The 26,592-nt window shown below is 38.7% G+C and overlaps 1 protein-coding gene across 1 annotated transcript; it reads right to left on the bottom strand.

Annotated features, from left to right (window-relative positions):
• Positions 1–1,940: 1,940 nt before the first annotated feature.
• LOC756648 (mitochondrial 2-oxoglutarate/malate carrier protein) lies at positions 1,941–25,562 on the bottom strand. The gene is made up of 11 exons (XM_030979353.1): positions 25,457–25,562; positions 19,078–19,139; positions 17,570–17,660; positions 15,919–16,002; positions 14,894–14,937; positions 13,310–13,388; positions 12,696–12,786; positions 10,627–10,717; positions 9,097–9,196; positions 7,228–7,279; positions 1,941–4,326 (listed from the first exon to the last, which is right to left on the bottom strand). Exons 1-11 carry the CDS (start codon positions 25,522–25,524, stop codon positions 4,168–4,170), a joined length of 921 nt encoding a protein of 306 aa, XP_030835213.1. The 5' UTR covers positions 25,525–25,562; the 3' UTR covers positions 1,941–4,167.
• Positions 25,563–26,592: the final 1,030 nt, after the last annotated feature.

Raw genomic sequence — 26,592 nt, 5'->3', positions numbered from 1 at the left:
TATTCACGTTTGGGCAGTATGTTGCATTTGAAGTTACAGGATAAAAATAATCCTGATATGCAGTCTGCATTCATAGAGAAAAATCACACATTCACAGAGTTGATTTCAAGTTATTTCAAGACCCTGTTCAACTAGGTCGCTCGTATATTCATATATCTATATACATATGATGGCATGCACTAATATTTTATTCAATCTTCAGCAAACTAGTTGAATTGAAAACTTGATGTCCACAAACTTCTACTGAGATTACTTAATCATATAATCACGTCATCTTCATGATTTCTTCATAGTACAATATAACACTTAATACTGACAAAAAGGGATAATCAATTAAATTAATCACACGTTCCCCCACTTCGGTCCATATGACTTTGATTTAATACTGACAAAGGGGCATAATCAATTTAATTAATCACACAATTCCCCACTTCAGTCCTCATGACTTTAAAACAGTAATGTCCAGCATTAACCCAATGGTTACTGAATTGTCATATTCCCTACAGGTTTAACGTAGAAACCACCCGGTTCCAGTTCACAAAGGGTTAATAAAGGGAAGTATTTATGTTGTTAAGAGCTGCAAAAGCATTCAAGCACCAAAGTGAAACGTCCTAAATGGGAGGGGGCATATCACAAGCATATACATTGCATATATGATACATAATTTAGTTAAAGGTAATACAAAGTTTTGGGAAATTTTGAAAATTGGGTGGATAGTGATTCTTTACAATTTGGATATATTTGGATGCCCCTGTGGATGTATTAAAAGCACTAGAAAATTTAGCCTCTAAAACACTTCTGCTTTCGAGAAAAATTGAATATAAAGATTTACCGGTGCTCCCGGTAAATTTTGATAAAATTTCAATAAGCGCCTACGGCCGTACAATGGTAGCTGCGACCATGAAAATCTCAGAATATGTAGATGTGATATATAACTTCCAAACAAGAATAGCAAATTGGTCGATTTTAGTCAAGAAACATTGTTTTATAGCTTAATTAATATATTGACCTTGACAGGGAGCTATACAACAAAAAGAGTGTATTATTTACAATTTCATAACTTTAAACTCGATTTCAACCGCGACAACGATCACTGAATATAGTAGGATCGCATATGCTTCCAATATGTTCATTTGTACCAAATTCATGACCCCATACCAAAACTTTGTATTACCTTTAATACCCAGATTATTGGAGGGGGTGCCCCCATCGACCCGAGGTATGAGATTCATGTGCACAAAAGACTGGTGATGTATGTGAATCCATCACCTCCAGGAGTCAAGTCGCCTCCTCATAACCCTAATAAGGCCTGGGGGGGGGGGGGGAGGAGGGGGCATTATGGCCCCTCTCCCCCTCCACGATTTTTCAAATTGTTCGGGAACGATTTAGGATGATGCATAGGTAGGTAGCGTAATTGCTATGAAATGGAAAAACATCCCATGACCTGTATCGCATCATTGGCTTTACGTGATTCTCAAGGCTCTGCGTCGATTGACTGTGTGACTACATCCTGAGTTTACCAATATTTACCATCTCATTTTTGTATATGGCTTCATTACTGAATACTAAACAGTTAGATGGGACAACATCAAGCTCGTTAAGAGGCTTAAAGACACAATGTATTTCACATCATGGCCTCCCAAAGAGAAAGGTTAAAGTACTTGATTTGTTTTTCCACAGTTCAATTCAATTCCATCAAAACACAAGACAGAAATAAACGCAACTCATGGTGGAATTAAGCATACCTTGCTCAGAAACTGCATGCACATGCAGTGGCACATGACTACTTATTAGTTTTCATTGAGGATACAAAGTGTTGAATATTATTATAATAACCCCTCAGGCTGGCTAAATGTATATCCAAGCTTCCCTTAAAAATGTGCTGAAGCATGTCAATAAATTTCTTTCCATCAAGTCCCATTCCTCACCTGGGTTGAGAGTTACAGTTATGGATAAATGTCTTAACCAAGGAACATTAGTGTACTGATGCAGTAGGGACTTGAACTCAGTACTCTAAAGCCTATCTTGATGTTAACCGGCTTAGCCAATATAACAGTTACAGTATCAGGATGGACAAAATTAATGCAAGTGTATTTTATTTTAGACACTGTGATATGACTCTTAAATACCTACATGCTATTTGTTTTTACTCAAATTTGGACTACAGGCCTTACATTTGTAATATTTGTCATATTGTTCGGGAACGATTAAGGATGACGTATAAGTAGGTAGCGTAATTGCTATGACAGGAGAAGGAACATCCTACTGCCTGTATCGCACCACTGGCTTTACGCGACTCTCAAAAGCTCTGCGTCGCGTGATAGTGTGACTACAGCATTACGCTCTTTACCATCTCGTGTTTGAATATGGCTTCATTACTGAATACTAAACAGTTAATAGACGGGACAACATCAAGCTTGTTAAGAGGCTTAAAGACACAATGTATTTCACATCATGACATCTCACTGAGTAAGGTTAAAGTACTTGATTTGTTTTTCCACAGTTCAATTCAATTCCATCAAAACAAAAGACAGAAATAAACGCAACTCATGGTGGAATTAAGCATACCTTGCTCAGAAACTGCATGCACATGCAGTGGCACACGACTAGTTATGCGTGACTTGATATGCCATTGTTTTAATATACTCAGTAAGCCTACATAAACTCTTCGTCCTTGCCTAGATTTGATCGTATCCTAAAGATTACGTTCTTCCAAAACTCCTATTTTAACCAAAATGGGTAATGATGCTGGTCTTAAGGAGTGTTTTTTTCTTCTCCTAAGGATACCAAGGGCTGAATACTATTAGCACTCCTGGCTACATGTATTTCCAAGCTTCCCTGAAAAATTTGCTAAAGCATATCCAGAAATTTCTTCCCATCAAGTCCCAAATATGGATTAATGTTCTAACCAAGGAACATTAATGATGCAGTAGGGATTTGAACCCAGTACCTGAAGGTCAACATTACAGCGCCTAATCCACTATACCACGAAACCCCAAGTAAAGGACTAACGTCACGTACCACTATCACACAATTAAAGAATGAAATTACAAGTAGAAGTAATCTAGTCACAACAAGCTCCTTGTCCAATAAAAAACCATGCAGAATTGAAGCTATATGTAATCTCTAATGATGTTAACCAGGGACCCGTTTCACAAAGCCTTTTTTGCAATGACAAATGATAAAAATCAAAGACAGATCAGTTGATATCCAATCAAAAGCAAGGATTTCAGTAGCTTATAACAAAAACTGTCATTTGTCACTGATGACAAGTTTTGTGAAACGCCCCCCAGATTAGCCAATTATGGCGGTTACAGAATCAGGACCGACTAAATGAATTCAATTTTGTGTTATGTCAGACACTGTGATATGTACTCTTACCTACATTCTATACAGGCCTTACATTTTCATGTTTTAGACAGTTTTCTTTTTTCCTTTTTTATTTTTGTGTAGCAAATGAAACAGAACCCCTTCTTTCTTGTCACGTCATTAAACAAAGGAGTACATGTTAGTTTGACGGCTGACTGTCAGTTCGAGACTATAGTCTTAATCTTTGTCAGCAAATGCATCCCTTTAGCTTGATAACCCGATCATAATGTCCACTTTTAAAGAGGATATAATATATACTTAACATTATTAAAAAACCAAGCATGTTTTACACGCTTGGTAATATAAGATAAAGCAAAAGCTTAGATAATGAAAAGGGGCTATACGTTAGACTCAATAGGGCAACATTGTGTGGGTTTTACTTTAACTTATCCCGTCCAATGATTCAGTGTGGGCAGGGGCGGATTGGCGCTAAAAGGAGATTGGGGAATTTAATATTTCCTTATGTAATTCGTTCCCAACCGACCCTCAGACCATAAATCGAGGGTTCAGTGACACAAAGATGTAACTCCATATTTTGCCAAAATGAGTATTTGATATAAAAATGTTCAGAAAAATGTGGGCTTTCTAAGAAACACAAAGACTTAACTCCTTACGGCCCAAGTACTCAAAATGGCCAAAATGGAATTATGTCTTTGTGTCACTGACCCCTCAAAATGGATCAGCCTTAAAAAAAAAAATATGGAGCGGCCCGTGTGTAAACTCTCCAAACTCCCCTTGAACAGTCCACCCCTGAGCAAAGGATGGGTGAGATGTAGGGCCTAGATCTAGGGCGTAGATCTAGGACTTGTTCGCGGCTCTTTCTCGGTAGAGCCTGTTGAACTGCTCTAGGAAGATGAAGGTGAGTACGGTGTGCGGTCCCAGACGGGTGTAGTACGGAGTGAAGCCCTTCCAGAGACTGAAGAATCCTTCGCTGCGTATGGTGCGTGACAGTACATCCTGTGGACAAAGAGAACAAGACAGGTTAGAAGTTTCTACAGCTAAGCAAGGCCATGGAAAATAGAATAACATCTTTTGAAATGTGGATTTAGAGAAGAATGATGAAAATATCCTGGAAACGAATGAAAACCAACAAAGAGATATTGCACATGGCAGGGCGTAAACAAATTGCACTGGTAGGATTAGTAAAGGAGAGAAAAGTCAAATACTTTGGTCATGTCAAAAGGCACCAAAGCCTCTTAGAGGATGTATTGGAGGGAAGAGTGGAAGAAACTAGACCGAGAGGGAGACCTGGAATCAACTGGGAAGAGAATGTCAAGAACTGGAGTGGACTAAAACTGCACCAGAATGGCAGAAGATAGAGTGAAATGGAGAGATGTTGCAGTCAACCTCTGAACCAGGAGAAGATACTTAGATAAATAGAAGAGAAGTGTGGAAAGAAGTTCAAGAATCGATCGTTCTCCTTCCTGCAGTGTCTGGGCCCGGGTGAGTGCTGTACAGAATGAAGCCAGCATCTGTGATTGTGAAACCCCTTGCTGCTGAATATGAGGTGTCATGATCGAGTGGATATGTCACCGGACTGCGGACCACAAGGTCTGTGATTCGAGTCCTGCCGCGGCACTAATGTCCTTTGGCAAGACATTAATCTACATTTGCCACACTCAACCCAGGTGAGGTAAATGGGTACCTGATAGGATTATTCTTTGAAATGCACTGATAACAGCTGCTGGAGCTAAAGCTAGGGTAATAATTTTTTTAAGCTCTTTGGAAGCGCATAGAGATATTATTTCATAACGTATTATGCGCTGTACAAGAACTGAATATTATTATTAATCAACTAGGATTAGGCCACTGTGAAACCCTACAGAGAATATTATGTCAGCACATTCTTAAAGAAGAAATAGAGAACAAGGGAGATATTTAAAGTCACTATTATCAACCAAGAGTATTACATGGTGAAACCCTACTAATATTGGGGCATGTCTGTACATCCTAAAGGAAGATTAGGATTAAGTTACTACAGAATTATAAGATTAGGTTATGGTGAATCCCTACCAAGAATATGTTAAAGGTAAAGACCAGTTATGGTCATGCGATTGCATTGTGAAAGAAACGTTGTGGAATCGATCAGAAAAGGTTGATCATCTAGCATCTAGCATCTGCAAGGTTCTGGAATCATCAAAATGATAAGAAATTAGGCCCATTCTTCGTAAAGTTACAAGCGCTATACACAGAAAGATGTATATGGGACTACCCTATATCTCTCACAGACCATGAGAGAAACAAATTTACCAAATATATGAATTAGTAGGCGGTTTCCCGGCAAATTTTTTATCATCATGTATTAGTCAAAACATATTCTTTCACATGATTGGTAATGAGAGCTTCCATTTCATTTTTTGAAATTGGGGCGTTTCCAATACTGGTCTTTACCTTTAAGTCAGCACATTCTAAAAGTAGAAATAGAGAACAAGGGAGATATTTAAAGTCACTATTATCAACCAAGAGTATTACATGGTGAAACCCTACTAAAATTGGGGCATTTCTGTACATCCTAAAGGAAGATTAGGATTAAGTTACTACAGAATTACAAGATAAGGTCAAGGTGAATCCCTACCAAGAATATGTTAAGTCAGCACATTCTAAAAGAAGACATATAGAACAAGGGAGATCGAATCACATGGTGAAACCCTACTGGAATTGGGGCATGTCTGTACATCCTAAAGGAAGAGTGAAAAGGGTAGGATTAAGTAACTACAGAAATACAAGACTAGGTCAAAACCATACTGCATATGCTGCACATCAGTACATCCCAAATTAAGAGGGTATAATGTATAAAAACCCCTTCCAGGTAATAAAGAATCCCTGCGTATGGCATACGCCTGTACATCGTCGAAGAAATAGAGCTTAAAATTGGTTAAAGTTACTGCTGTCCAGCAAGTGCACCACTCGGACAAACCCATCCACAGGGCTAAGGATCTCTAGCTCTGCGAGATAAAAACATGGCCCAAGTTTGGCAGAAATCCATCAATTGGTTCTTGAGATAATGCGATCACAAAAACAGGACATACAGACAGACGGACATGTCAGTACATCGTGGACGAACAGAGAACCAAGTAGGGTCAAAGCGATAGTCCAGCCTGATCTAGCAACAAGCTACATAGAAAATCACCCGCCCATCAATTCATTCTTTTGTCTTGCTCAATGCAGTTTGTATACAGCTTTTAGTGACCAAATGTAGAGCAAGACCAACTCTCTATAATGAGCACATTGTATACATGCCAGTTTCCCTTGAAAACGGTATTATAGTAGTTTGCACAAGTTTAGGACTGTCCGTAGAAAATGTATTAGTTTGAAGAAAAACCTTTCCGATACTACATACACACCGTAGCAACCATATTCTAGGTGTTATTATACCATTAGTCCTAGAAGAGGGCATACTATACACTGTACATTGATTCACTGTTCATGGTCGACAGCTAAATTATTGCCCGCACCATCGAATGAACGGAAGCTCTGATACCCATTGAATCAATATTCGAGCCAGGAAAAAAGGAACAGCGCCATCGAATCATCACTGATGAATAACTTGAAAAACAGTTTAGCCAGGCAAAAATAATCTTTTCAGATTGGACAGCCTTATAAACCCAACAACAACAACAAGATTGTAACCGTAGCTGCCAACAATTGAAATTGAAATTGAGGGAGATGAAAGTGAGAAAGAGAATGAGAGAGAGAAAATGAGAGAGAGAGAGAGAGAGAGAGAGAGAGAGAGAGAGAGAATGAGAGGGAGAGAAGGAGAGGTAGAGAAAAGTGGAGGGAGGAAATAATGGTGCATATAGTGCAGTAGGGCACAAAATGTCCTGGACTTGTCTATAGATGCACATGTACAATACTTACAATGGCACCCCTGTATTCAGGCTTTCCATCTATTATCCTCATGTTCTGGATTCTGCGAGAGAGAGAGATGAAAAAAAGAAGTTATAACAGTCTGCTGGCTATAAATTAGGTCCCACATCATCAATAAAGGATAGCCTCCAAGGCCTATATTCACCAAAAATCCAACTGAGCTTGTGCACCAACTATGTACTATAGCCTACATGTATGGAATAAGTTGATAACTAACTTTAAAACAATTTTTTTAGAGCATCAATATTGCACCCCCGATCCCCCCACTCCGGGGTCGAAACGACCCCATGCGTGTTACCAAAATGTCAGGTAAAGGGGTACTTTTCGTGCGACAAAATCTGGCACGAGAATCGTAAAAAAAGGGGTGTATTAACTTTTCACCCGGAGATTTCTTTAAAAAAGGGGTCTTTTTTTCTTTTTTTCTCTCGTCTCTTTGGACTCCTGAGAAATTATTCCGAATTTAGGGGGGTACATTGAGCATTTTTCATGATTTAGGGGGGTCTCCAAGGCAGGAAAATCCTGCAAAAAGCCAGCGAAAGGGGGGTTCGGAAATGTTGGCAGTCCTCAGATAGGAGGTGCTTTCAAAAAGAGGGAACGAGCATATGCGTACCCTAAATAACACTAAGTGGGGGGGGGGGGGGGGGGGGCCGGGATTGCACCATATTACGGACACTGATAACACGTAGGGCCATTGATTGTAAGGTTCTATGAATATGGGCCCTGGAGCTTGCGATGGAAGAGGTATTTGATAACAGTGTTGTACATGAGTTTATACCGAGTAGCCTTCAGAACCGGCTCTTATTGAATCAATGGTATATCCAATACCTTTTCCTCATAATTTTCAGTAAAGTGATTTTTCATTGTTGTCAGTAATATTTGAATATATTTGAATATGTGACTTTTGACCTTGTGACCCCAAAATCTACTCAGTTCATCGGCTCTGCAAGATACATACATGACCTAAGTTTGGCAGGATTCCATAAATTGGTTCTTGATATAATGCGAACCCAAGAACGGGACGTATGGACAGACAGATGGACAACCCCAAAACATATGATAATACCCTATTTACAACCGCCAAGCCAAAGCTGAAAGATTTGATAGATGCTCCGGCAACAGAGATGTAGGGTTAGGGATGTAATTGGGTTTTAGGTTAGGATTACAGTTAGGACTAGGATTTAGGTTTAGGATTAGAGTTAGGTATAGTGCTGGGTCTGCGGCTTAGGTTCAGGAATTTGTTAGCCAATGAAATCGACTTCAGAGCAACTGCACCTGGAGCTTACATCATAGAACCCAAAGTCCCCCCACCCCCCCCCCCCCCCTCCAAAAAAAAATAATTCCCTAAATATACATATACATACCTGCCAACCACCCCGATTTAGGCGGAGTTCCTCCGCATTTTTCATACCAACTCCGAATTCCGAATGCATGCCTCAAAACTCCGATTTTTTTAAATTTTTAAATTTTTTTTTTTTTTTTTTAATTTTTTTAAATTTTTTTTTATAGTGTAATGCACTTGGAGAGTATATAACTATTATGTTTGTATTTCGAAATGTAAAGCGCCTTGAGCATGTTCATGTAAAGGCGCTCAATAAATACCAATATGTATGTATGTATGTATAAGACTAAAGCATAACACAGCACTGATAACCAGATCACGCCAACATCCGCGCTCGCGCTCATAGAAGATATACACAGCGCAGCCCAAACGTGATCGTTAGTTCCCCCCCCCCCCCAATCTACGGGCTACTACCCCAATCCTTCGGTGGTTCGCGACCTCGTAGTCCATCCAGAAAAATTTACTCCTAATTTCTCTTGTCTCAGGTTGGCAGGTATGCATATATATATATATATACAAACCTTGTTTTGGCAATATCGACTGGCATTGATGCAATAGTAGTCACTAGACCGCTGATCATACTAGCACCAAAATGACAAAAGAGATTATCTTGGAAGTAACCTGAAGAAAAGAAATGAGAAGAAGAAAACCCAGTAGGTAGCTTAGCAAAAATGTAGTGGGACAAAAAGTCGCGTCCAAAACGCAAAATGCATAATTCATGACATTTATAGTTTCATCACCTAGAGTTAGAACCACATGGTTATATGGTAAGGAGCTTGTAAAGACATGTACTATCTCAATTAGGCTTAAGGGGGGTGTAGCATGACGAGACTAAATGTCTTTCCCATGGCCTGACCCAGGGCAAATTGGGTTTAATATGACGACGGAAAACGGGACTGCAGTATTCTTGTGCGTGCAACCATAATAGGTCCACGGTGCAACATACGCAAACTCTAGCGCGCGCTGACCGTTAATCAAGTCCATTCGTTTACGTGCAGTTGTCCAAAAGAAGTCGTAGATGGCGTTAACCAGTATTTGCCATGCTACACCCCCTTTAATGTTAACTAGACTTCCATTGAGATATGTCAAAAATAACTTTTAATTAACATACATCACTGACTATCATGGCATTTGCGTTCTGGACGAGTCTTTTTGTGCGACTATATTTCAATAAGCTACCTTTACTACTATTACAAAAACAAAAATAAGAAGCATGAACAACCAGGATAATTACTAATTACAGGGGGGGGGGGGTTGAAAGACAGAAGGACAAGACAACATGCAAGAAAAATAAAAATTGTAACAACCAACGGTAATTAATCATCATTGCATGAGGACCTCGTTAAGGAGTGCGTGCAAAGAAATTAAAGGTCATTTCAACAGTCATTTTAGATTAATTGTTCTTGAAACAGCCACTCGAGCTTCCTTTGCAATGGAAAACTTGAATCAGACAACAACAAAATTGTCCATGGGATGGTATTCTCTATGGGTAGCATTCTTTTTTGCATGCAATAGTTGATGCTATGTCAGGCAAGTGCCAGGCAAGTGTGGGCCGTAAACATCATTGTGAAGTTTTACAGAGTCTAGAATTTCACAACATGAAAGAATGAGCTGGCAATGGTCATTTGAGTATGTGTGGCAAAAACAACAACTTGGAGGTGTACCGTGTTGCTGTTATACGCAAAAATATTGGTACATAAGCATAGTCCCTTGTATATTCAATTCAATTTAATTTGTTTATGCTTCCAACAAAACATTTCAAATCAATTATAAACATTTGCAACAATTTAGGGATACATTTTGGAAACAGAGGGGTCCACTGAAAAGCAATGCTTGTACAATTGTGTAACCCTCAAATGAAACTTAGGAATAATGAGTGATTAAATTAACAAATTCATAACTACAAAAGAAACTATGAAATAGTGAAAAAAAAGAGGGGATGCCAACAGAGACGAGAACGGGATAAGACAGTTTATAGTACTTACAATGTATCTCTGTATGACTATCCTATTTAAGGAAAGGGTAATACATAATTAGCAGCACACACTTACCTGTTCCTAGTAGGAACTGTTTAGCCTGTGAGTAGGATGCAAGCTGAGCTGCGTTTACCACCATCGCCCTGGCAACCGTCGGACCGCATCCCTAGGAGAGAGAGAGAGAGAGAGAGAGGGAGGGAGGGAGAGAGAGGGAGGGAGAGAGAGAGAGAGAGAGAGAGAGAGAGAGAGAGAGAGATAAACAATATAATTTAATATGCCTCTACAATTAATTCTCGCCATCAAAACTGTGTTGCTAATTGGTAGCTATCTTTCCTTTTCTATTGTGATACTCCCCTTTGATTGATTGATTTGAGTTTATTCCATTTCATATATCAATTGTTTGCATAATAATGAACATAGTTGACAAAGTAAGTTCAAAATTAGGAAATGAAACTCTAATCAGTTCATTTTCAGGATTTGGGTACAAATTCTACTACAATTGAACCATTCTAATGCTCTGTTCACTTAATCCATGGCTAATTGCATTGGTTTACTGCAGAGGTTTTTAAAGATAAAGTTGAGTTCTGGTCATGCGATTGCATTGTGAAAGAAATGTTGTGGAATCGATCAGAAAAGGTTGATCATCTAGCTTATAAGTATTGGTGTGTGCTGCAAGGTTCTGGAATCATCAAAATGATAAGAAATTTGGCCCAGTCTTGGTAAAGTTACAAGCACTGTACACAAAAAGATGTATATGGGACTACACGAACATGTGACATAAAAAAAATCTGTCCCGATTTTTATGATGTTAAAATGCCATATTTATAATATTAGGGAATTTGAAGAGTCATGCTTTTTAGGGAACATTTTTAATCTGATGTTCTTCCACACTTGCATAATACAACGATTATGCTCACAAAATTATTTTTCACCTCTTCCCAGAACTCAACCTTCTCTTTAACTGTACTGCGCTTCTCTTTATTTTACATGTGTCTCGTAACAACACACAAGTAAATGAGTACCCAAAGGATCTTTTTTTTTACTGCATCCAGCTCCTTTTTTCATCCCCAGTAGCTGACTTGCCAGTCATTCACATGCAAACAAAAAACATGGCCCTTTACTTTCTGCCCTAGCGTGCTGGTCAGAGCCATCTATACGCAGAGTTTGGCCAACCCGGTTCGAGTCGGACACAATATGGCGACTACTGCTTTGTTGGGCAAGCACAAAACAAAAGAATATACGCCATGTTGTGACCCAGTGAAACCAAGTTGGCCAAAATCTGTGTTTAGATGGCTCTGGTACTGGTCATTACCCAGTGCCATCTCATGGTCAACTTGCCAACAGTGCGTAACCCAATATCAAATTCCCACTTTGCAGACAGAGGACTTGAAGCGAGAACCAACAGCGCAGCTAGGGAAGGCAGCGAGTTACGGGACCATACTGCCACAGCTGACCTGAGATGGCATTAGAGGGGAGTTGGCGGTTGTACTTCTAGTACAGCATGGCTTTAAACTTTAGAGGTGTCGTGGCCGAGTGGATATGTCACCGGACTGTGGATCTCAAGGTCCGCGGTACTAATGTCCTTTGGCAAGACATTAATCTACATTTGCCACACTCGACCCAGGTGAGGAAATGGGTACCTGGTAGGATTATTCCTTGAAATGCACCGTGCTCTGACAACGGCTGCCGGAGCTAAAGCTAGGGTAATAATTTCCAAAGCTCTTTGGAAGCCCATAGAGACGTTATAATGTGATATGCACTACAGTGTGAGTAAAAAAAAAGGTTTACATATAGAAAATTGCTTTTTAAAATCATCTATGAAGAGTATATTATTATACATCTAATATGAAAGAGAGTTTTATCCCAAATCAAGTCGATTTTTGCACTCCTGCAAACAATGTCCCCTGTTCAACCAAGCGTGAACACATACCACACAAACATGGTACCAAATGATTTGGGATAGATAAAACACTCTTTCATCAGATGTATAATAATATACTGTTCATAGATGATCTATAAAATAATTACTGGTAGCAATTTTCTAGGTGTAAACTTTTTTTTGACTCACACGGTATACAAGAACCAAATATTATTATTAATATTTTTAATTCATTTGTTAGAATATGAGAACGAGAAGAGCCTACCCTCCACAGTGTCAAGAGGCCTTCTTCTCTTGTGATCCTGGCCAAGGCATTGAAAACACTTGTATAGCCTCTTCTCTCAGCCACTGGCAGTCTGAAAATACAATCAAACACAAGGATTAGTAATTGGTTGAGTGGATATGTCACCGGACCGTGGATCACAAAGTCCGTGGTTCAAGTCCTGCCACGGCACTAATGTCCTTTGGCACGACATTGATCTACATTTGACACTCTTAAGTTAACAGATACACACATGGGGAAAACAATTATATCCACGTAAAGGACACTTTCGAAGATTACTTCTATGTTATCATTACGGTATTAATGTTATTACTACAACTACTAGTTCTAATTAAACTAATACTTCTTTTATCATCATTGTTGTTTTTATCATCATTCTTCTTTAAGATGTTCATGTGTGGGTATATAGTTGTTCGTGAAGTAGGTGACTTGGCGATCACTACCTACATGTACCACTGAGCCAATGGGTATTACGCTCCTGTGCGTACATCTGTGTGCTGCCCTCTATATACCCACGCTTGGGTAACTTTAATATTAGTAGCAGTACCACCATTAGTGTCACAATTAATATCATGTCGTACAATCTTGATACCTACCTTCCATCTGAAGTCATTCTGATTAGAGAGATTTCAGCCGGTGTCCCTACAAACGCCCCTATTGCTCCAGATATCATACCTACACCAGGGGAAAAATACACACAGCATCAACATGAGGATGCGCAAACCAAGCAAGGCAGAAATTTACACAGGATACACATTACGATAGTGCTATATTCACATTTCACTTCTTTCTACCCTGCTATTATTAAAGGCATTGTTTAAAGGTGAAATTCAAAGAAAATCACAAATATGTCAACTATTGTATTACTAAAAACTGGTAAGCTAACTGATGGCCATAGTACAAGTTTTAGGTCAACTACATATCAGCTGATTTATAAAAATACAAATACAACCACCTCCATAGCAGCTGGGGTATACAAGAGATTCGCCGGAAAAATAACGATGTTTTAATGACGTCACTATATGGACCAATACTGCCCAAGCAGACGACATCCCATAAAGAATGAACATGATTGCAAAGCTATTATTTGTTAAATTATAATGAGTTTAGTGTATATAAATGTAATGGCAAGTCAAACCATTCAAAAGGGGATATGACCCGATTCTGATAACTAAAATCTTTTGCTTGTAAATACACAGGATAGGGGTTAATTAACAATCAAAGAAACCAGACTTTTAAATTGAAAACCCCCCGGAATGATATTAAGGACGGCATTTGTTCCCTCTTGAAACGCCGAACATTCCGCGGTGTGTCCAGCTGAATATACAATGGCATCTTATTTTGTTTACAAGCGACAGATTCCTTTATTTTTGCATTTGTCATAAAAATAAAACCATGCGCGGGGTTTAGAGTGAGGCAATATATTATACATTTAGCCTGACGGTAGTGAAGTAAGAGAAAGAACTCAAGAGAAGATGAAAACATAGGCACTGAAAATGTGTGAGATGTCATGGGACATCGTCTGCTTGTGCAAATCATGTTCATACTGTGATCTCACACATCTCAGCAGTGTTCGGAGAGCTCTTCAGGTGTTATGCCGGTGCTGTATTTAAGCGTTTTGTAATTTATAATCATCATTACTTCAAATGTTTCCAAGCATTGAATTTTGATAACCTTGTCGAATCAAAGTTTCAACTTTGCAATAATGAAAATAAAGTTAGTTTTTAAAATCAATGAATATCTACTTTAACAATGTTTCCATTTTTTACAAATCTGAGATGCATGGCCCTACGTGTTATCAGTGTCTGTGATATGGTGTATTAAATATTGAAGCCCTAAAAATGTTGTGCTTCAAAATGATCATGAAGTGCTTCAAAAAAGTAAAATTTGAGTGACCAGTTTTACCATGCTCATTATTCCCAAATGAAGTGTTATAAAAACTGTTAGGAAAATGTTTTTTGAAATTCTGATTTCCAATCATTAAATATCTTGATAATCAGACAGGCGATCGGCTCGTAACAGTCTTGGGTTTCCTGACTGACCTAAAGGTTTATGATTATGATTGGAGCATGAGCTAAATCCACGATTTTGTTTAGAATCTGAAACAAAGATACCCAATCCCTTTAATACTCTGTGAATCATAATGGTTGACCTTTGGCCTTCAATGTTTTGTTTCTCACCTATGCCAGCCTTCATTAAAAATGGTGGAGGTTTCCCATCAGCACTGCGGAGGGAAAAGAAAAAGAAGAATTGCAATTTACATTAGAATCACAGAATCTTGCTGGTTTTGAGATCCCCTCTAAAACCTAAGACACTTGGTAAAAAAGGGCTGATGAGGGGCACTTTATGAAACTCGTCAAAAAGAATGGGACGTACCATAAATCTTGGGGGTGTATCGTGAATTCATGTGGGGGGGGAGGCATTTGCCCTTGTTTGTGTTTAATAAGCAATATATAAGTGAATCAAATTGGTACATTTTTTTAAGCTTATGAAGTCCCAACTTACAATGACCTTGACAAGATAGTCCCTGAAGCAGCTTTTTGGAGCCTTTTGGGATGGAAACACTGGAAACACATAGGCCCAAATTCACAAAGGAGATTTGTCGACAAACCTAGGTTTATGAACATAAACATGTGTCATATGACGCACATAAACCAAGGTCTGTCGACAAACCTCCTTTGTGAATTCGGGCCAATGAAATTGTAAAGCAAACCATTGAACCCCAAACCTCTCTATTCAAATGCTGACTTTGTCAACACCAAAGATCCCCTAGTGCTAGACTTGGGCACCAGCACTTTAAAGTGACCTGTGAAATTGAGTAAACCACCAAACCTTTCTTTTATAGACATTGGGCCAAATTTGTGCAAGCAGCGGTATTAAACCTGACTTAATTTAGTTGACTGATCTATCGATACCTAAAGAGTACTGTGGTTATAAAACCAAAATATCTATAAATCAAATTAACTTGGTCATGAAATGATAATGGTAAAGTAATTTCACTTTAAAAAAAAAAATGTTTGGGGGGGGGGGGTTAATTTTATTTACTTATAGAATTATGGCAATATGTGCAGGATAAAGAGAGTGAAATTCAGTATTGTATATCAGTGGACTGTCTCTAATTCTCTATGCACTTAGGTGGGGTTCAAAACTTGCAAAGGTAAGGTGGCTTTCATGAATGCATGCCCTTAGTTTTTTTATGACTCACCCTATAGCCATATCAAATAACGTTGTGTATATTCCCAGCCTGGTGGTGGTGTATGTGGCTTGTCGTAATAATCCAGCTGAGAGTCTAGCAAATTAGAGGAGAAAAAAAGAAATATTGTTTGGGTAAACAAAACAAAATGTGGAAATGTAGTTTGAGACAACCCTTTAAATTAGAATGAATTATTTTATGGGTTTCTTCTTAGTACATACAGTTGACAACTACATTATTCATATCTCTTGATATTTTAATATTCATCTTTTTATTTTTTTGGGTAACTCAAGAATGAAATGTGGCCTGGTTGAATTAGGACCTTTGTTGAATACTTTTAAAAGTAAGCTTTGATACCTCACATTCTCAAGAAACAAATATAGGAAAAAATCAATTTTTCACATTCTTATAAAAATTACAAATCTTGGCAAGGGTAGGAATAATTTTAGTTGATAACTGTATGTATGGAAACATATCTGTACTAGTTAGGCCAGGAGGGATTATACCTCCCTGCATAGTCTCTGACAGGTGGTTATCTCATTAGATCAGCTCTCAATTAACATACGAAAAAGGGGACCATGGGAGGGGGGGGCCCAACGGTCACCGCTTAGGCATTGTTTGCTATATAGAGGGCGCAAGTAGCTATAAGTAGTGCAGTGGGGCTTCAAATGGAATCATTATCAAACACATGGTACTACATGTACATGCTACTGTACCTTCAAATAATCCTAGCTACCAGTACATTAAATGAGATTTAAAAGGGCACGTTTTCTCTTGTAACACCCTGAGAAAAGCAGCTTAACCTCTCCTTTTGAAAAGGTATTTTATTCCATGATCAAATTTCGCTGGTACCCTGTCCCTTTTGAATGACTAGGGTAAAGTGCACTATGGTACATACCAGCATAATGTCAAAGGAAAGTGTACATTCATGTTTATAAATACGTCCATGTACTTTAAGAAATCTTCATGTGACATCAGAGAGTTCCTAACTTTTTTTAAACTAAAAAATTTGGTTTCCTTCCCCACATATGAATGAATGACTTCAAATTGCTCTCTTACTGACACATAATGGCATTTTTGTTTTGTCCTAAATTACCGGAATCGCACTGAATCGTCATTTGCATTTGCAACATTTGCTCTGGGCTATAAGTCGTCCAAGATACACATGCGGGGTAAGGGTCAGGTATGAAATTAGGTCTTTGGTTGGGTTTCAGGTTAGGATTAGGGAAAGTTTACAATGATTGCTCCCTTGTCGCACTTAAGGATTAGGCCTGTGTAGGAAAATTAACTGTGGAACAACAGTCGCTTGAACATGTGTCATGGAAATAAAACCCACTCGACAGAGGTGTTGTGGTCTAGTGGATATGTCGCCGGACTGTCGATCACAAGGTCCGCGGTTCGAGTCCCGCCGCGGCACTAATGTCCTTTGGCAAGATATTAATCTACATTTGCTATACTCCACCCAGGTGAGGTAAATGGGTACCTGGTAGGAAGAAATTTCTTGAATGCTTCAGCACCTTTTCATGGTAGCTCGGTTAAACCCGGAATAATGATAAGAACGCAGGGCCGTCACGGAGAACAGTATGAATACTGATGAGGCTACCCTGGGTAAAAAAGACATACATTTATTATTTCTATTATTATTATTATCATGCAACCTCACCCATTGTACAGACCAAGTGCTCCCTCCTCTTTAATAATACTTTTGATGGCATGAACACTGGTTTTATGCGCTTTGGCACCACCTCCTTCACCTGTAACCCAAATAAATAAAAAACAAAGGATGAATACAAACAGGAAGAGAAAAAGACAGAAAGAGGGAAAAAAAGAAAAAGAAAGAACAAAAAATTAGTGAATTTAAAGATAACGGTTAGTTCTGGTCATGCGATTGCATTGTGAAAGAAATGGTGTGGAACGGATCAGAAAAAGTTGATCATGTAGCATGTAAGTATTGGTGTGTAGTGCAAAGTTCTGGAGTCATCAAAATCATAATAAATTTGGCCCAGTCTTGGTAAAGTAACAAGCACTGTACACAGAAAGGTGTATATGGGACTACATAAATGGTGTCGGGGCTACCAAAATTGTTTGGTTAATGATATTTATTTGTAATCTTGAACATTCAGTGTAAGTTTCGTTTGATTCTGTGAGAATTAATTTTCTTTTTTTTAACCAGAACACACCTTTATCTTTATTAATGCTAGAAGAATTGAATTTGTTTTTCTTGCCAATACGAAGTGGTGAATGTTATTTCGTTACAGCCGTTTATAATCTACATGTATCAGGATAAAGGTTGAATATTTGGTACATGTTACTGCTCTCCTATTCATAAACAGAGACAAAGGTACAGAAGCTGTCTTCCTTGAAGATAGAAGTTAGTCATAATTCTGTAGCCTTATTCACTTCATCGATAACTCTCAGTCATTTCTACTATAATGGTAAGAACTCAAAATAAACTAAAAACAGAAAGATTAAAACAATTATCAAAAATAATATCGCTAGTGACATTCGTTTGTCTCGCAATGTATGGTCAACAAGCACAAGGGATCAAAAGGTCACGACGTTTCGTGCGCTGCTGCAACACTTCGTCAGGTGATAAAATATATTGTAAGCAAGCGTCCTTTAAACTCTAGGGGTGGACCAGCGGTCAAATAATTGATGTTGTTCCCTTGTTGACCATACATTGCGAGACAAACTAATGTCACTAGCGATATTATTTTCAATACTATATCCGCAATGAGTAATATATTTAGCATTAAAACAATTATTCTCAAAGCTTAGAAGGAAGCAGGTGATAACAAGCAAGAAAGCTAAAAGTAGAGGCTGACACTTGTCTTTTCTATTCCAAACCCTAGTGATAAAGTATGCCAATTTCAAGAAGTAAAACTGAACAATCTAGTCCTTACAGGAACATGAAACCCTTATGTTTTGTTGGGTTTCATTTTCATTTTAAGACATTGTAGTCTTGAAAGTTATATCTGAGCTACATCCAGTCAACCTGTCCATAGCGACCACCCAAGGAAACACAAAAGTGGTCTTTGTAGACAGGTTCCTTTAGTACATGTTTCAATGAGAAACCATTTTCAAAGGAAACAAAAAATGTGGTCTTTATAGACAGGTGGTCTTTGCAGACAGGTGGTCACTAAAGCAGGTTTGACTATATTATGAACTCACCACTCATCTGCATCCTGTTCTTAACCAGGTCTAGAGGCTGGACAAATACTGTAGCTGCCATTCTATCAAAAAGAACAAAGAAGAAATCATTCTTGATTTTTATTTCAAAAATCAAATCACAAGCACTAAAAATTAAAGGTCTATGAGGTTGTGATCCAGGAGGGTGTTTCACAAAGATCCTAAGTTGGACTTAACAATTACGGAAAGCCATTAAATGTTGTACAAATTATTTTAAAAGGCATCAAATGCTGATTTAAATAATTCATATTTTCTATTATCAAGGACATTTCATGTTCTTGATGTGGAATTTATAAAAAGTCAAAAATACTTTAATTTTCACTTTTTAATATATTTTATTTCAAGAATACAAATAGCTTTTCATAATTTTTAAGTCCAACTTAGAATTAAGTTCGCCTTAGGATCTTGGTGAAACCACCCCCCTTCCCCCTCCCAGGTCTCAACACTCACAGGCGTGCTAATCAGTTCATGGTGATCTCAACTGGCATACTGCCATCTACTGAGGCCATTAAAAAAAAATATACATGTTTAGCGTCCCCGCCCGCTTCCCTTTTTTGGGGCCGCCTCCTATTTTTTTTTTTTTGAAATTGAAAAAAAAAAAAAAAAAACGTCGGCGGCAATCTTGAAAAATAGCCCAACTGTCAGGGAAAATGTACCGAGCGGCCATTTAGAAAGAAGAAACAAGAAAAGGGCCTCCTCTTTCCTATTTTTTGAAAAAACAGGACGCTAAACATGTTTTGTTTTTTATTTGGCCTGATATTATTTAGCATCCCTCATCACGACATCCCAGTGTCGCACTGCATGCATTTCCCTCATATGCAGCAAATTTTACGGAAGCGTCATCAACACATGTCAGAGGTCAACATCATAAAATGCAGATCGTCAAGTCATCCGTTACATGTGGAAAGGAAGCAAGCTATATTGCTCTGGTAAGATAATTGCTAATTTTAGGTTATTTTTACCTTTTGTTAGCGCTTCATTAGGAGTAGGAGCGGGATAGCAAATGTTAGCCAGCTACTTGTGTTGGTAGTGTGTGGGAAGCCGGAAGGGGTGATTTCAGATGCATTTTTTTATTTTAGGGCTTGTTTACCTGCCTCTCCGCGCGCCGCGCAGGTCTATGGGCACCAGTTAGGGCCTAGGGCTTGATATCAATATCATATTTTACATTATCACCAAGCCCTAGCAAAACCCAGGAAATTTTCACCAATGTAACTTAACTGTATTAGTATTGTACAGGTGAATTAGTAATTTACATTTGAGTCGACATTCGTTACTCGATCATATATTCATAATCATCAACATTGTCATTCTTAATCTCATTGATTATTTAAATTGTTTAAATCAATATCATATCATTTGAAAGTATCATACAGCAGGTTTTACAAAATATTGCATGAATGTAATTCAATACAGTGTAACCTGTCTTAAGACACAGCCAGGATGGTAATGCTGCTATGTGTGATCTTCTGATCACCGGGGACTTCAATTATCCTCACATTGATTGGGGGTCCTATGCTGGAAGAAGTGAGGTAGATCAAGAGTTCATGGAAACTGTAGCCGACTGCTTCCTATATCAACATGTCAGTTTTCTCACTAGACAAAGGGAAGGTCAGAGAGACAGCACCCTGGATTTGGTGTTTTCAGATAATGAGTTCTTGATTGATGAAATTGTTTCATTGCCCCCACTGGGGCTGAGTGACCACCTTGGGCTCTGTTTTACTATCACCTTATCGGCTCCAGAAGCAGACAGACGACCTCCAAAGTTTCAATACAACATTGGGCGATATGATGACATTTGTGAGGAGCTTGAGGAAGTTAGGTGGGAAGAGACTATGAAGGATATGGATACTGAACAGGCTGGTCGTTCTTTCACACAACATTACAGAAAAGATGATGAAATGTATTAGGGCTGTGCACAACAGTGTAATGAGGTACCCGAGTACACTCCCAGGCTCACAGGCGAATACTCGAATATTCGGACGCCATGTTTTTTTATCATTTTTTTGAATTTTTTTGAATTTTTTGGATTTTTTTTTAATTTTTGGATTTTTGGATTTTTGGATTTTTTCCCTTTTTTTTCTTTTTTTGCCACTACCATACCACTTGGCAGTTTCTCAGGTCCCTCGCTGAAAACGCATGCAACTTTACTTTGAGTTGCAGGTGAAGGCGCCGATTTAATAAGAATAATAACAGTAAACAATGCTGTTTTAAAAACCAAAGATGGCAGAAAAATCCATTTTCCTCCAAGTCCAAACAGAAATCTGGACATTTGGTCCCAGTTTCTGAAAGGTGAGTTTGACAGTGCTTGAGTTGGGAAACATTTTTACCGACGGTACCATGCCAGCGGACGCCGCTCTCCCTGGCACGGGTAAGCGTGGGCCTGGACATTTTTTTTTTTTTTTTTTTTTTTTTTCATTTTTTTTTTTTCTTCAATTTTTTTTTTTTTGCGACCAAATATTCGGGTACAAGAAATCGTACCCGAGTAGTTGTCAACCGTGCGGGCACTCGAGCATTCGACTACCCGTCGCAGCCTTAAAATGTATCCCGCGTTCTGCTTCACGCCGACGAATGAAAAAGCACTGTTGGATGAACAAACAAGCAAACATCCAAAAGCATTCTGGAGATATACCATAGTCTGAAAACATGAGGTGGGCTACCTGACCTCAGAAAGACAGATGGACCTTCGCTACATCAAATGAAGAGAAAGCAGATATCTTGAACACTTTCTTTGAGACAACCTTTACTGACGAGGACACTTCTGCTATACCAGTTCTGGAATCTAGGCAACCTCCCGAATGCTTATCAGCACTTGTACATCACAAACTTAGTTTGCTTTCCAAGTTCAAAAGTGCTGGACCAGATGGTATCCACTATCCATCCCTGTGTTTTACTTGAAACCGCAGCATCAGTGTGTATTCCATTGGCCATCATCTTTACCAAGTCATTTCAAGAGGGCAAACTTCCCTCAGCATGGAAAATTAGCCACGTTGTTCCTGTGCACAAGAAGGGGAGCAAGTTGGATGCTAACAACTACCGCCCAATAAGCCTGACATCAGTCCCCTGTAAGATCATGGAATCTCTCATCAGAGATAAGGTGGTTGAACATTTGATGTCAAATGATCTTTTCAGTGATTCTCAGCATGGATTTGTCCCAGGTAGATCATGTGTTACACAACTGTTCCACACTCTTGAGGAATGGACTGCCTGGCTAGATCAAGGAGAAAAGGTTGATGTTGTCTACTTAGACTTTCAAAAGGCATTTGACAGCATGCCCCACCAACGGCTGTTGTCAAAACTTGATGCTTACAAGATCCAAGGGAACTTCAAAACATGGATTGCTGATTTCCTTCATGGCCGAACACAGAGGGTGGTGGTAAATAATGCCAGATCTCAGTAGTGCAACGTGAAGAGCGGGGTGCCCCAGGGCAGCGTACTCGGCCCAACACTGTTTGTTCTCTACATCAACGATCTCCCTGAGGTGTTGGACTCCACTGTAAGAATTTACGCAGATGACACCAAGGCTTTCTCATGCGTCTCTACTCCTGACCAACGCAAACTTCTCCAAGCTGACCTGTGCTCATTGACAGACTGGTCCTCAAAGTGGCAACTCCAGTTTAACGCAAGAAAATGCTGTGTTTTACATCTTGGATCTGGAGGCTGTCAGGAGCGCTACATAATCGGGAGTTCAGCCCTGAGTACAGTTGGAGAGACAAAGGATCTGGGGGTACTTGTTGATGACAAACTGAAGTTCCACAGCCATGTGTCGTATGCCATCAACAAGGCCAACAGGGTCCTGATCAGCATCAGACGTGCCTTTCAGTGTCATGACACATCCACCATTCCCAAGCTGTTTAAGGGACTAGTGCGCCCCCTCCTTGAGTATGGAAATGTAATCTGGTCGCCAAGGTACATTTCAGACGCAAAAGCTGTGGAGAGAGTACAGAAGAGAGCAACAAAGATGATCTCCACAATGAAACACCTACCTTACATTTGGAGACTTAAATGCCTAAACTTGCCATCCCTTGAGTACAGGAGAAGGAGAAGAGACATGATTCAGGTGTACAAGATCATTTATGAGCATGACAGACTCAACCCTGACCACTTCTTCCAACTAGCAGACACACCAACAAGAGGGTATAGTCTCAAGCTGGCAAAGCCGAGGTGTAGGACAAATGTAAGGAAGAACACATTTAGACTAGATCTAGACCTCTACTCTAGTCACAGAGTGATTGACGACTGGAACTCTCTGCCTGAAGTAGTAGTTCAGGCTCCCACCATAGACGCCTTTAAAACCAGGCTTGATCGTTGCTGGAAGGAACAGTGTCATATCTCTCAATACTCGAACTGATTTCTTCAATTTCTTTGTACATGGATGATGGTAGTACTAGTAGGCCTACATTGTCCAGTCAAGATGCAACCTCTTGCCCCTCTAGTTCAGTTTAGACCTTCGCGATGGGGACAACTTCTTATTCACGTACGCAGGTGCGCATTTCAGCTCCCTATACGAATCCACATACATCAGGGTGAGCGCGCTTTCGGCCACACTTTCGTGAGCTTTCGTGGTTCTGCCGAAAAAAAACACTCGGTTTATTTCGGATTTCCCCGCCTTCTGATTGGTTAAAACAATAAAATATGACGTCATTTCTCTTCGACAATTATCGATGCACATCGGAAGTGAGTTGTACGTTGAATAACCATCGTAGTAGATGGTTTTGCTCAAATCTGCCGACAATGTGATGAAATTCAGATGGAAGGAGTTTTTCAACTAACTTACAACTCCGTAATTAACAAAATTAAACATCTTACCTTCTTTCCTGAAAGTTTCATATAATGATGATGAGTAGATCTTATGGTAGATATGATAATATGATTGCAGTTTTTGAAAATTGCACGAACTGATTTTGACGATGCGACGCGTGATGCGTGTACATAGTGTGTACGTGAATGAAACAGCTGTGTGAGTGACGTCGAGACCATTTCGTAGTCTTAGAATTCAGACCCGTTTGTGACTTGATTGACTTGTTTTTTCAATTTTTGTTTATTGTATGTCGTATTTTATTGATAATTGTGATATTTATTTTAATATTTCGAATAAATATTGTAATAATCTAACATGAATTGGTTACATTTTGGGGTAAAGTAACAATATTTTTTCGAAAAAACTGTTCATTTACTGCAAGATTGCTGCAAGTATAGACTACATAGACAATTTGTCACCTCATCCTTTTGTGTGTGTGTGTGTGTGTGTGTGTGTGTGCGTGCGTGTGCGTGCGTGTGAGAGAGAGAGAGAGAGAGACTAGGAGAGAAAGACCGAGAGAGAAAGACCAAGAAAGAAAGAAAGAAATAGAGAAAGAGAGAAAAAAAGAAAGAGAGAAAAAAAGAAAGAGAGAAAAAAAGAAACAGAGAGAGAGAGAGAGAGAAAGCGTGCGTGTGTGTGTGTGTGTGTGTGTGAGAGAGAGAGAGAGAGAGAGAGAGAGAAAGAAAGAAATAAATAGACAAGATCATTTGGTAAAAGTTTAGATTCAAACGGTTTTTATTTACCTTAAATAACAATATGATGACAAAAACATGGAAATTTGCATAAATTTGCATAAATTTGCATATTTTATTACGGTGCTGTTTAAAGATATTAAATTTCATATTTGCCAAACATCACTGAATATATTTGCCAAATTTCAGCGAGTTTGGTCATCGCATTGAAGAGATATGACTATTATGAGGCTTAACAGATCACAAACTTCTGAAAACAATGGTGCCACTGCTTAAACACAGGTTTAATTGACTTCAATACAATTATAATAGGTTAGGCCTAGACCTTTTGATCTTTTGTCCTCATCAATATGGTTCTGAAAATTATTTTAAAAATCCGTATCTCTGGAACCGTTGGTCCAAATTGAACAACTCAAAGTGCATTGTGTAAATAAAAATGTGATCTTTAAAATGATATAGAAATCACCCCCTATCTCCTACAAAAAAAAATCACCTGAACTGGGCTCTACCTCCCTGACCATCCTGACCATGCTGACTTGTAGACTATAGACTAGTCTATAATGAGAATTATTATTAAAGAGTATGAGTACAAGAAGATAGACCAAGAAGATAGACCTGGAAGCTCGACTGCTGTCTCAGCATTCTTCCAGTATTTGCCGTAAAGGTAAAGTAAAGTAATACTTTGTTAGTGTTACTTAGGCCTACACAATGAACAACTTGCTGACATGACAATATTTATTACATGTGGGACTGATGACTATCCTCGCAAGGCATTACTTAGGGGTTTGGGGGAAACTAGCTGCTTTATTCAATATTCTTAAGACGGAAAACACATCAAAGGCATAATATATCATATAGATGAATAACTTACCCAGCTGTTCCTCCGAAGAGGAATTTAATCGCATTTGGAATGGGCGTTTGCTTGGCATTTGATGACATTTTGACAATCGGGAAAGTTAATGCAATTGCCAACGTAGATGGCGTGCAAGCATTGTTTGTCGTCACGTAGACATTATTTTTAAAGCAAACTGTTATTGGTACTTTTTTTCTTCGTTCATTTCTTTCTCCGCCCCCGCCCCCTTCACCCTCTTTTAATACATGCCAAATTTGCCTGTATGATATTCCATTTTCCTTCCTCTTTCTCCATCTCAGATCATCTCAGATCAATGTATTCAAGTATTATTCCGCCATTAATCTCTTGTCATATTTTCTTATTACATTTCCTACATCATGTTTTCCTTCACTTGAGCAAATTATTATTTTTTTTATTTTTTTATTTAGGTGTTATTTCCACATTAACTGCATATGAAAAGAGTTTACAAAGTAAGGCAAAACAGGTACATAATATTCGAGAGATACAACTTTAAAAAAACGATTCAATGGCAAGTCATTAAATACAAGTGATGCTAACAATAATCTGCAGTAATGAGGAGGAATCATTGGAAGCATTATGCTTGTAATTAATTAGGTTCCCTTTACATAATACGTTTCTTTACATAATATATAAAAACAAAAAACAAAACAAAAGAAGAACAAAAACGGGTGTTTTATCGTTTCCTTTCTTTCCCCCTGCTGTGAATTCACTTGTTTGTATTTTCTTCATTTAATAATAATAATAATAATAATAATAATAATAATAATAATAATAATAATAATAATAATAATAGTGGGTTCTTGTATAGCGCTCATGTCAGTCAGATTTGACCCTCCTGGCGCTTCCGATTATTACCCTGGCTTTAGCACGGCTGCCATACGACGCTCTAGCATTTCAAGGAATAAATTCCTACCAGGTACCCATTTATTTCACCTGGGTGGAGTGTGGCAAATGTAGATCAATGTCTTGCCAAAGAACATAAGTGCGGTGGCGGGACTCGAACCGCAGACATCCATGAAATAATGATATCGAATTTTGAATTGATGAAGAAAGCGGCTAAGATTCTTTATTCACGCATCTTTTGTACACTGTCCTTTTATCATCACATTTCAATTCTTAGAATACAGCGGAAA

The sequence above is a fragment of the Strongylocentrotus purpuratus genome, unplaced genomic scaffold (assembly GCF_000002235.5).
Source record: "Strongylocentrotus purpuratus isolate Spur 01 unplaced genomic scaffold, Spur_5.0 spur5_contig_816, whole genome shotgun sequence".
NCBI lineage: Eukaryota > Metazoa > Echinodermata > Echinoidea > Camarodonta > Strongylocentrotidae > Strongylocentrotus > Strongylocentrotus purpuratus.
Note: the sequence above shows the minus strand (reverse complement) of the source record. Positions and strands in the feature narration are given on the sequence as shown.